Genomic DNA, 12,229 nt, shown 5'->3' on the forward strand with positions numbered 1-12,229 from the left:
TTCAGAATAGAACATGATCAATATTATCTTTCAACGTTCAATTTAAATAATTGTAATTGCACAAACTATGTAGGCTACAATTTCAATTTGTTTATTGTGAAATAACTCAAACATTTATGTTTATTTTTCTGTCCTCTGATAAGCATTGCTCAGGGCTGCCATTCCCAAAAGCTTTAATGCTTTTATGATACTTTTGGGAAACGCAGCTCTGCCTGAATGCACTGTCAGCAGTGAGTGAATGTTCTCTGTGATTGATTGGTTCTGTCTTGCAACATTTATCCCGTTAGCAGGGGATAATCGCTACATTTGGGGTGAAAAAGACAGAATTATGTATTGTGCCAAGAAGGTTGCACTGTCTGTTCGTTCACACAGGTACGAAACTGATTGGTAGCTGCCTTTAGCGGAGCCTTTACCAATTATCTCCATTGATCAGAGCATTCGGCACGGTCGTCTGTGAGTGACGTCACCTCCCAATACAAACACGCCCCCTAGTATAGTCCCGCCCCCTCACATTGATTGGCAGCTTTCCATGTAGACATCGGAAATTCAAATGCAAAAGGTATTTGGATTCCATTTGAGTTTTGGCAGGTTACATGCGCGACGAAGCGAGAGTGAAAAAGCAGACGCGGTAATTAATATTGCTATTTAAATATGACAGGCTCGTAACTCCTAAGACAAGGGAAATACAGTTGCAAATGGACTTTGGTTTTTCATTTGAAATTTGGCAGTCACTGTGCATTCGCGAAAGCGAAAATGCAAACGGTAATGCAGGATTTGCAATTGCATTTGGATTATGTCACAATTTATGCGTCCACATATGGAAAACGCAACTGAAAATACAATTTGCAATTCCTTTTGAAAAAAGCCCTAAATATTCTTCCATAAAATGGAATATACTTTCTTTCTCTTTGTATTTTTATATCATGAATTTCCAAGGTGGTACAGTTGATAGTGCCACAATGGGGCTTACGTTACTTGGAGCTGGCTGGGGCTTACGTTACTTGGAGCTGGCTGAGGCTTGCGTTTTGTGCTTTTGCATTTCCTATCCATCCGAAACTGTAATAATTACTTTTACTATGTTCTGAACAATCTTGTAAGATGGCCTTTGTGGGATGTACTCCGCTATGCCCTTGTAGATTTATCCAATACGCCAGCATGATCTTGATCCTCCTAATACGTAAAGGCATCTCTCCTGTCTCAACTTGTAATGCAGATACTGGTGATGATTTAAACGCTCTAGTACAAATCCGAAGTGCCTGTGCCTGTTCCACATCATTTCAGCTTTGTGAACATGCTGTTTCATTAAAAAGATCCGACTCAAATGAACGGTTAGTTCACGAATCAGACATCGCTAACTTCCGGTCAGCTGATAGTGCGTCATAGGTGTTTGCAAACGAAACTTCTGTAGCTTAATGCCTGCTCCGTCCACTGACACCACACACCGCCGCGGTCATGGGAGAAAATGATGAAAGCCAAATAATTGAGCACCACGATGATGAGGAGATGGAGAAGATGCGGACGCCGAGGAATCACGCGCATTCCTTTCTGGAGAGCGTCACGTCGTCGGAGAAGGACGGATACAGTAGCACGCAGTCATCGCATCGCCTGCTCGCCTACAGCGATGCGCTTATCTCCATCATCGCCACTGTAATGGTGAGGAAACCCACAGACAGCCTTTCGACAAAAGGCGTGGGACATTTGACCTTCTTGAATGCACATTTCAACTGATGTCCACATGACAAACCGCTCTCGTTTTCAATGAGTCACCTGTTCTCTTATGCATGTTTAAAAGGTGTCATGATTTTGTGTTCACAGATATTGCCTGTTGCACATACAAAATTTCAGGATAATGAGGTGAAAAAGTATATTATGCTACCCTTCCAGGAATAGCTCAACCAAAAATGAAAATGTAGTCTTTATTTACACACCCTCATCTGTGTGACTTCCACAGAAGGCAGACAAACACAAAAGAAAGTAAAATGTATTGTCTGTTGTCTATGTTTGTGTTCCAGAGAAGAAAGAAAGTCTTGTGGGTTTAGAGCAGTGGTTCTCAACTAGGGAGCCGGGGCCCACTAGGGGGCCTCAGCACACTTCCAAGAGGGCAGCAGGACAACTTAAAATTATTTAAATCTATTGCCACTACTATTTTCTGTTAAAGGGGTCATATGATGCGATTTCAAGTTTTCCTTTCTCTTTGGAGTGTTACAAGCTGATTGTGCATAGATAAGATCCCTGAAGTTGCAAAGACTAAAGTCTCAAAATGTGTGTGTGTGAGAGAGAGAGAGAGAGAGAGAGACTTTTTGACTTTTAACATCTCTTTAATCACCAGAAAACATCAGGTTTTTTTTTAAATATATATAAAAGTCAAAGTGTACAAGTATAAAAAATATGAAAGTCAAAAAACCTGAAAAAATAACAACCCAAAAGAAAACATCATGTTTCCGTATCAAAAAACAATAAACACATCATATAATCATTTTCATACAAAAATGTTTAGAGATCCATCACAATCAACTTCACATATGCAGTTATTAATGCCACACTTGTATTTAAAGGTCTCCATATCCATTATTAAATTGTAAAAAGCAAATTCAACCTTTAAACGTGATTTTATCAAACCCCTAAAAATCAAAGTAACATCAGTCTGTCCCATTCCAACAATCTTATTTTTCCGTGACAGCCAAATAGCCAACTTTGCTTGGCCAAAAACAAAATTCACTAATACAAGGGTCTCCCTTGTAGAATGCTTATATTTAGGACCATAGAATATACTTTAGTAAAAACCTCCCCTAATTCACGGCAGCATTCTTCTAAAAAACAAAACAGAGGAACAAGCCTTTCACATTCACAAAATAAATGAAAAACTGTTTCCGATTGTCCACAGAAAGGGCAACCCTCCCCTACCTGTGGATCAATGTGTGCTCTGTGTCTGTTCGTAGCTATTATACCATGCACAATCCGCCACTGCAGGTCTCCAGACCGTTTCTCAATGGGGAGTTTGTACAAGGTCCTCCAACTACCTTTGGGTGAAGAGCCTAACCCAAAAAAATCCAACCACTTAGACTCCTTCACACTCTCCAGAGTATGACAGTGAAGAGCCTTTACACACATCACATATAGTTGCTTCTTCCCAACAGCACTGAAATGTCCTGACTGAGGTGATGCAAAGGATAGGATGTTGCCTTCTGCTTCTTACCACTCGCCATTTTCTGCAGAAACCTCCAGGTCTGGGAAGGATAATACTTCCTCTCCACCAGGTACAACCAGGGACACACTGTAATTCTGCGGCAATCGTTCCTGCACCTCGGTCAGAAGTCTCTGAGCAACTCGAACCGATCTTATGCCAAGCTCAAGAGCCAATGTCTCTGCAGACAACCAGCCATCCACGGAGGCTAGATGTCCTACTTTAGTGATGTTTGCGGAAAGAGCAGCATTCCTCAGATAAAGGGATTTAAAACTATCCAACTCAAGTGCTGGGTTGAAAAACAATGGTTCTTCCTTTAGCCAATGAAAATGAGTGTCTCTTAACTCTCAAGAAATCCTGAAAAGTGTCCATGATTTTAACACTGACTTGTAAAAGGATGTCAGACCACTTAAGTCCAGTTTATCACAATCCAATAAAAACAAGTGATGATCAAATCCCATCTTTCCTGCTCTTCTCAGAAGGGCACAAGCAACCCCGAACCAACTCACGTCCTCTCCATAAAGAAGCCTTTGAGCTGTCTGGAGTCTGAAGGCCTTTATTCGTGACCTAATGTCGATAAGCCCCTGACCCCCCTCTTGCCTAGGCAGATAGAGGACTGGGGCCTTCAGCCAGTGCTGTCCTGACCAAAAAAAGTCTGTAAGTCGTCGCTGAATGTCTCTTATCAAATCTTCTGGGGGCTCCAGCACCATCATCCTGTGCCACAAAGATGAGGCAACCAAATTATTACAGACCAGTACTCTTCCCCTGTAGGAAAGCTGGGGTAGCAGCCAATGCCAGTGAGACAACCGAGCACACACTTTCTCCACTAGGCCCTCCCAGTTTTGCTTCTTATATTCATCAGTTCCCAAAAACACACCTAAATATTTTAAACCTGCCCTTCCCCATTTCAACCCCCCTGGAAGTAAGGGACCTTCACTATCTTTTCCACACCACAAAGCATCACACTTTGCCCAGTTAACTTTCGAAGAGGAGGCTTTACCGTAACATTCTAAGCTTTCTTCTAGATGTTGAATATCTCCAGTGCCTCCAATTAAAACCGTGACATCATCTGCATAAGCAGAAAGTTTAACAGGCTGCAGTGTATTAATTTGTAGACCCCTTAACTCTCTTCTTAGTTTACATAGTAAAGGTTCAATGACAATACTATAAAGCTGCCCTGAAAGAGGACAGCCTTGCCTGATGCCCCTCTGAACCCTTATAGGAACACTAAGACCCCTGGCCATTTTAATTAAACACGTAGCTTCAGAATAGAGCAGACTTATTAGTGAAATAAAATTATCCCCAAAACCAAAGGCTTTAAGTGTTTCAAAAAGATAGACATGATCTACCCTATCAAAAGCCTTTTCCTGATCCAATGACAAAAACCCCAACATTATTAAAAGAAGCAAAGTCAAAAAGATCTCTCACCAAATGCAAATTGTCAGCAATAGATCTACCCTTTATACAGTAAGACTGGTCCTTATGTATGATTTGTTGCAGTACACTATTTAATGTTTTGGCTAAGCATTTAGAGAGAATCTTATACTCAGAGCATAGAAGTGCCACAGGCCTCCAGTTCTTTAATAAAGTTAAGTCTCCTTTTTTTGGAAGCAAAGTTAAGACTGCACGCTGGCAACTCTTAGGGAGACTTCCTTCAATAGTTGATTCCTGAAGAACTTTAAAAAAGTCACTCCCGATAACAGTCCACAAGCTCCTATAGAACTCAGCAGGAAGACCATCTATTATAAAGTTAAGTCTCCTTTTTTTGGAAGCAAAGTTAAGACTGCACGCTGGCAACTCTTAGGGAGACTTTCTTCAATAGTTGATTCCTGAAGAACTTTAAAAAAGTCATTCCCAATGACAGTCCACAAGCTCCTGTAGAACTCAGTAGGAAGACCATCTATTCCGGGTGTACGACCTAAAGAGAGGTCCATCACAGAGGCAGTCACTTCATCAAAAGTAAGTCTCTTTTCCAAAAAATCCTTCTGCTCTGAAGTTAGAACAGGGAGATCCTGAAGAAGTTATTTTCTAGCATGACCATCTGAGTTTTCAGCAGTAAAAAGAGTAGAGTAAAAATCTATAGCCAGTCTGCGCATCTCCACTGGGTCAGAAGTGATACGCCCAATACTGTCCTTTAGACTGTAGATCTGTTTATCTTGAGCAGCTTTGCGTTCCAAATTAAAGAAAAAAGAGGTAGGACCATCCATGTCTCTCACTGTTTAAAAACCTGCTCCTTATAAGTGCACCCTTTACTTTTTAATTTAAAATAGAGCTTAAGGAAGGTTTCTTTTCAGTCCACTTTTCCTGTATACCAACAACATTGTTAACAGTCATATTTCTCTCAATAACAGTAATTTCTTGTTCCAGTTGCTCCAATTACTTCTTTAAACACAAAGTGGAATAAGAGGCGTATTGCTGACAAAACAACTTTATACGTGCTTTCCCCACTTCCCACCACTGAATTATGCTATCAAAACGGGCCTTTTCAACTTTCCAACTTTCCCAAAATAACTTAAATTTCTCAATAAAAAGTTTATCTTCTAAAAGTTTTATATTAAAATGCCAATAATAACTTTTGTGAGGTCTTACGTCCAAGACACAATCAACTGTGATAAGTTTGTGATCAGAGAAAGACATGGGGACAATAGTTGTATTTCTAACTCTATTCCTCATATTTCCAGATACATAAAAACGGTCCAAACGTGCAGCAGAAATCAGACCAGTGCTGACTTTCACCCAAGTGTACTGTCGTGTTGAAAGATTGTGTTCCCTCCAAACATCTAAAAAATTCAGGTTCTCAATTACACTGGCTAAACAGAGTGCTGACTGTGAATGTGGCTCCTCCCCATTTCTATCAAGTGTAAAGTCCAATGTGCAATTCCAGTCCCCCCAAAAACAATAAAATCTTCATTCTGGTTTTGCCTTAAAAACTGTTTCAGCTTAATGAAAAGCTTAATTCTGTCGGGGCCAGTATTAGGGGCATATTCACAAACAAAAAGCAGAAACTACTTATTTCTGCCCTTACAATTAGCAGCCTTCCTGGTTCTAACTTTTGTTTCAATAAAATTTTGGCTTTAACAGCAGGGGAGAAAAGCACAGCCACCCCTGCACTTAAATTAGTCCCATGACTGAGAACATGTTCTCCCTCCCACCACAACCTCCACTCAAATTCATTGCTTTGGTTACTATGAGTCTCTTGAAGGAAAATAACATTTAACTCTTTCAAATTAATTAATTCCTTTAAAAAATGATCCTTTCTTACATCCCTCATCCCATTCACATTAAGGGATCCCATTCTTAAAATCTCCATAAAGACGAAAGGGGGAAAGAGAAGACAGTATAGAAAAGAAATACAGATACAAGTCAACATATTCATTTTGTTTTCCCTCTTATTAGCCTCTCTTTTTGTGTCGATTTGCCTAATTGTCTAATTGCAGTAATATGTTTCTTCAGACGAAAATGCTTTTGTTGTGAAAGTTCCTTATAACTACTCACTTTTCGTGCCCACATCACAGAAGCGACAAACTTATCGAGGTCGGGGAAAAAATTACGCATTCTACACCCGCTTTACCTTTTGTTTTATCAAGAAAGGAATTTATTTCTTCAACAGAGTACAAATCCTTCTCATATTCTCCTGCCATTTCCGTGAAATCCGACCATTGTTCATCATCTTTAATGCTATCATCAGTTTTCTGAGATAAACTATCTAGTTCATCAGCCAGGCCCTCCTCAGCCCCTCCAGCTGTCCCTGCATCAGAGGATACACACATGTCTTCATCATCCCCGCTAGTAACATCAACAACAGCATTAGACCCATTCTCAATTCTTCCAGTAACAGAACTAGAACCAAGCTGTTCATTGCTCAAAGGTTTTCTAAAACCACTCTCAGTATTTCCAGAGCTACATCCAGGCTTTTCATTACTCACAGTAATTTTATCAAGCTTACTCACCTCATTCTGTCCCTTTACCTCAGCAGCTCCATCAACCTGCTCTGGGCCTTTTCTTCCTTTCTCCTTCGTGTGAAAAGCAGAGTTATGTATATCCATATTAGATGTAGACGGGCGCGGGTCATTTAACACTTCTTTGTGCGGGCACGAAAAACGTTTGTGCCCCAGGTCACCGCATTTGCTCTGGGCCTTTTCTTCCTTTCTCCTTCGTTTGAAGAGCAGAGTTATGTATATCCATATTAGATGTAGACGGGCGCGGGTCATTTAACACTTCTTTTTGCGGGCACGAAAAACGTTTGTGCCCCAGGTCACCGCATTTAAAACATTTAAGACTCTCAGTGCTAGCATAAACCATGTATGAATTATCTCCATGGGAAACGCGGAAAGACACTTCTAGTGTGCGCTCTGATGAAGTTAAGAACATATAGACTACACGCCTAAAAGAGAGCACATGTTTAAGCGCTGCATTTTTGCACCCTAACCTAACGGGATCATTTTGACTGGACTCGCGAGCTTCCCGAATCTCGTTAATTCTTTAATGATGACATCATTAGAAATAAACGGAGGGACATTAGAAATGGTAATTTTAGTAGCTGGAGCGGAAAGCGGGGTGACCGGTAGAATAGGTTCCTTCACCCATATTCCGCTCACAGTCAGCTGATTCACTAAAGCTTCACTCGTCAAAAAGACAACAATCGCTTTGCTCATTCGTGAGGCCGACAGTATGTTATCAAACCCGACTTGCTCTCCTACGACTAAGAGCAACTCTTTGACCGTAACATCAGGGTCTGACGCACACCTGCACCCATTACGGAGTGAGAGAACAGGTGGCGTTCCCTGCACGGGAGCTGCCGCCATCCCGGCGTTTAAAGTACCGCAAGACCCGCGGTACACCTCCTAAAAAGACGACCAATTCAAACAAACAAAACGCAAGACCCGCGGTACACCTCCTAAAAAGACGACCAATTCAAACAAACAAAAAAGAAAACCCTACAGACTAAAAAGAGGGAAAACGCACTCACTCGCACCAACACACCCCACTCTCATGCAAACTCACTCAACGCATGCGCACAGAGAGAGAGAGAAAGAGAGAGAGAGCGCGAGAGTATTTTTCACATAACAAAATACAAACACTTTAAATTAAAAAAAAACAATCCATCACCAAAAATCTCACACAAAGCTCCTTTTAAAAACCAAATCAGCTCAAACTTTGCAAGATCATTCATCAATTTATAATAATTAAAATCTATTAAAATTCTGGATTTAACTGAATTAGCAAACACTGCTTTTAAATCATTACAAACCCCATGCTCATTTTTTTCTTTTCTTGTAATGTAAATTGCCATTTTAGCATGTCCCAATATAAAATTAAACAACTGACACTGATACTTGCGACTCTGTGAGTATTTAAAACCACAAATGAATTTCTTCATTGAAAAACACTCATTAAAACAATTAAAAATTTTACTCAAAACACTAAATAAAGATGTCAGTCTAGAACACTGCATAAACGAATGGAAGACAGTTTCCCTTTGTGAACAAAAAGAACAATTTTGATCAACATCCTGATTAATAACAGAAACAAAAGCGTTCACTGCAATAGCACCATGTAACAACCTCCATTGCAAATCTCCAATTCTCTTAGATAATGGTGACTTATACAATACTCTCCACTCAGGTTTTTCATACTCATTTAAATTAAGCATCTCACGCCAAGAGAAAGACATTATTTGAAGTCTGTGTACACAACTCATTTTCATTTTCACAACTCTTTCTAATATCTATAGTGTTCAATAAAAGAACTCCCGTTTCTGGACGTAAAGCATGAATATGTCTATTCTTCCCATTTTTCTTTTCTAGGTTAAAAAATAATTTTGAAGGTGCATCCATAGACTCAATGCTTTGAAAACGAGATCTAATAATAGCACCTTGTACGGTTAAATCTAACATTTCATTCAAAGAAGCTTTCTTTTTCCTAAAAGACTCTATCTCTATTTCATTTTTTGTTACCTCCAAGAGCTCTTGAAGTTTAACTAAATCGTCTTCTAGTTTTCTTATTGACCTAATCTTATCCTTTGTGACGTTGTGAGTATATTGTTGACAAAGTTGTTTAGTTTGAACTTTAAAAAAATCCCACCACTGCTGCAAAGTTTGAAAGGAAGACTTTGTTAATTTTACATTAACCCGAAAAGCCTTAAAAACATCCTTAAAATGTTTATCACCTAACAGTGTGCTGTTAAAATGCCAATAGGCACTTTTTGGTTTTACACAGTCAAAAAACATCTCACATTTCACAAGACTGTGATCAGAAAAACAAACTGGAATAATTGAACACTCTTTAAAAAAATTCATTTGATGTTTAAAACCATAAAATCTATCTAACCTCCCTAAAGATAACTGATTATCATACACATGTACCCAAGTATATTGTCTTTGCATATAATGAAAATTTCTCCAGATGTCAACAATATCATGGGATTTCATCAACTGAACTAACCTTTTACGTGACTGCATATGTGGCTCTATATGATTCCTATCTAGCACATGTTCAGTACAATTAAAATCTCCACCCAACAGTAAAAAATCTTCAGGATCACAATCACTTAACACTTTACACAGTGTTTAAAAATAACATTCTATCAACAGCAGAGTTTGGAATATAAACACAAATCAGTACAAAAGAATAAATTTCTGTGAGTCTCTTGCAAACATAAAACACATAATCCTTTCTGTGTCATTATCTCAAAAATCTGCGCTCTTTTCCTACTCTCTCTTGCACCATTAATATTTAATGAAGCAAAATGTACTACTCCCATTAGAAGGAAAAGAGACACCCCCCAAAACAGAACAAAAAAAAGCAAACCCAGAAAAGAATAATAACCTTTAACCATTCTGACTGCTTTCACCTTGTTCTGACTGAGCATTTAATTTGGTGAGAATTTTTTTCAAACGAAAAACTTCAGGGTCAGAAAATTGGTTCTCGCTTCTAAACAATTTAACTTTCTCGATAAATTGTGGAATGTCTAGAAAAAAATCCTCAATTTTGACTCTTCTCATGTTTTTTGTCACCTTTAAAAAATGCTTAATGTCATCTACATTATATACTTGACTCTTGACTAGACTCCCAGGCAAACTACCCGTGAAGCTGCATTCTGACCCCTCACCCTCACTGTCCGTATCACGTATCAGAACTTCCCGAACATCCGTTTTTTTCGTCGGCTTACTAGCATGTCGTTCCATTGACTTCCTTTTTTGCGGTGCTTTGAAAGAATAATCATCCAATTCAAGTACCGATCCACCCAAATTCTGGTCCATCAACATCTGTTCTCCAGAATCCACCACATTGTAGCCATCTTCTGATTCTACCAAAGGGTCTATTATCAGTTCACCCTCTACGGGGTTCTTATCAACAACCAACACTTTCTTCACACCTGTAACTAGTTTTGTCGGTGTCACCTCATTATTTAGCTCCGCATCTACAGCGCGAGCTACACTAAGCCCCGGTACCTCCGCATCAACCATAGTTTCATTCTGCACTACTCCAACACTAGTATTAGCGGCGTTTGACTCGACCCTTTTATCAGTTTGGGCCTCTTTCCTAGGACAATCACGTACAAGATGTCCATTTTCTTTACACCCGAAACATTTCATTGAATTCGTTGTGACATAAATCACATAATTGAAACTTTCATGACTAAAATTTAAAGTCAAATCCAACTCTTCAGTGTTGTCTTTTAAAATCATATAGACATAGCGTCGGAAGGACACCACATGTTTCAGCAGGGAAGATTTACTCCCAATTGCAATCATTTTTATTGTCGAAACTAATTTGCCATAACGCGACAGCATTTCCGCCAAAACCTCATTTGTTATAAATGGAGGCACATTCGATAACGTTACATGTTTCGACGGGGCTGAAAGGGGAAGCACCTGAGTAAAAATTCCATTAATTTCTACACCTGTTTCCACCAGTTGATTCGCCAATTCAATCGTCTTAACAAATATAACAACGGCACTATTCATCCTTGAGGCTGACAAAATATTCTCACAACCAATTAACGTACCTACAGCCAAACTACATTCCTCCACTCCAAACACTGAATCAATTTTGACCGCATGCCGTCTAGTTAAGTGGCTAAAGCTCTCCTTCCCTGGAAACGCCATGCTCCCAGTTTAAAAACCACTAATTACAAAAACAAAACAAAAAAAAAAATATATATAAAGAAAAAAAGAAGGAAAGAAAGAATAAACTCGCACCTCACACTCCTGCTCACACACTCCGCACTCAACGCTCCTCCCACTCACTCGCACATGCGCAAACAGAGAGAGAGAGAAAGATTAAAACATTATATTAAAAACATTTTCATTTTTCTTTCCTTCATATAAAAACATATTAATTTGAAAAAAAAAACCAACAACGATTATAATAACAATAATCACCAATGCAAAACAAGATCAGCTTCATTCACAGTAACAATTGCTTTTTTAACACCCCATATAATTTCAAATAAAATCGAATTTTTTTTGTATGCTAATAATATGTGTACTCAGTAACTATTCGGGATTTTACCAAAGATTTAAACATCATCACCAAATTTTACACTGATGGGACTTTAGAATAGCCAGTTTAGCTTAGCGCGAGAGAGAGAGAGAGAGAGAGAGAGAGAGAGAGATTAATCTGTGAATTACCTGCGTCTGTGCAGCTCTCAGCAGTGTTGGGTAGCATGCAGCGTCTCTAATAGCAAAACCACAACCAATCAAATGACATGTGACTTTGTCACCTATTTCACCTAGAAGGCCAGCACTGACAACAGGTTTATTTGTTTTTCATATATAACTCTGAAGCATGAAATTTGGAGTTATCTGCTTTTGCCAGAAAACGACTGTTGGAGTTTTCTGATTTTTCTAAAAAAAACTTTTGAAGTAAAGTGATATTAAACTGCAATCTGGTCAAAACCTATCACTACTTCATACCTGTGCATTTAGTCTATCAACAATCAAAATCAAGCATCCAACAGCTGTGGTATAAGTAAAAAATATTTCAGCACAAAATAAATTCAGAAATTAGTTTTAATAAATAAACTAAAAAAAAAAAAAA

The 12,229-nt window shown here is 38.9% G+C and overlaps 1 protein-coding gene across 1 annotated transcript in view; it reads left to right on the top strand.

Moving 5' to 3' along the window:
* Positions 1-1,355: 1,355 nt before the first annotated feature.
* LOC107661229 (endosomal/lysomomal potassium channel TMEM175-like) overlaps positions 1,356-12,229 on the top strand; it is an 18,781-nt gene continuing 7,907 nt past the window's right edge. Inside the window, exons 1-2 of the mRNA XM_016450727.1 lie at positions 1,356-1,653; positions 1,816-1,854. Coding sequence (XP_016306213.1) covers positions 1,453-1,653; positions 1,816-1,854 — 240 coding nt within the window. The 5' untranslated portion in view covers positions 1,356-1,452. The remainder of the gene's footprint in view (positions 1,654-1,815; positions 1,855-12,229) is intronic.

Source organism: Sinocyclocheilus anshuiensis, unplaced genomic scaffold (genome assembly GCF_001515605.1).
Source record: "Sinocyclocheilus anshuiensis isolate Anshui unplaced genomic scaffold, SAMN03320099.WGS_v1.1 scaffold1365, whole genome shotgun sequence".
Classification (NCBI taxonomy): Eukaryota; Metazoa; Chordata; class Actinopteri; order Cypriniformes; family Cyprinidae; genus Sinocyclocheilus; species Sinocyclocheilus anshuiensis.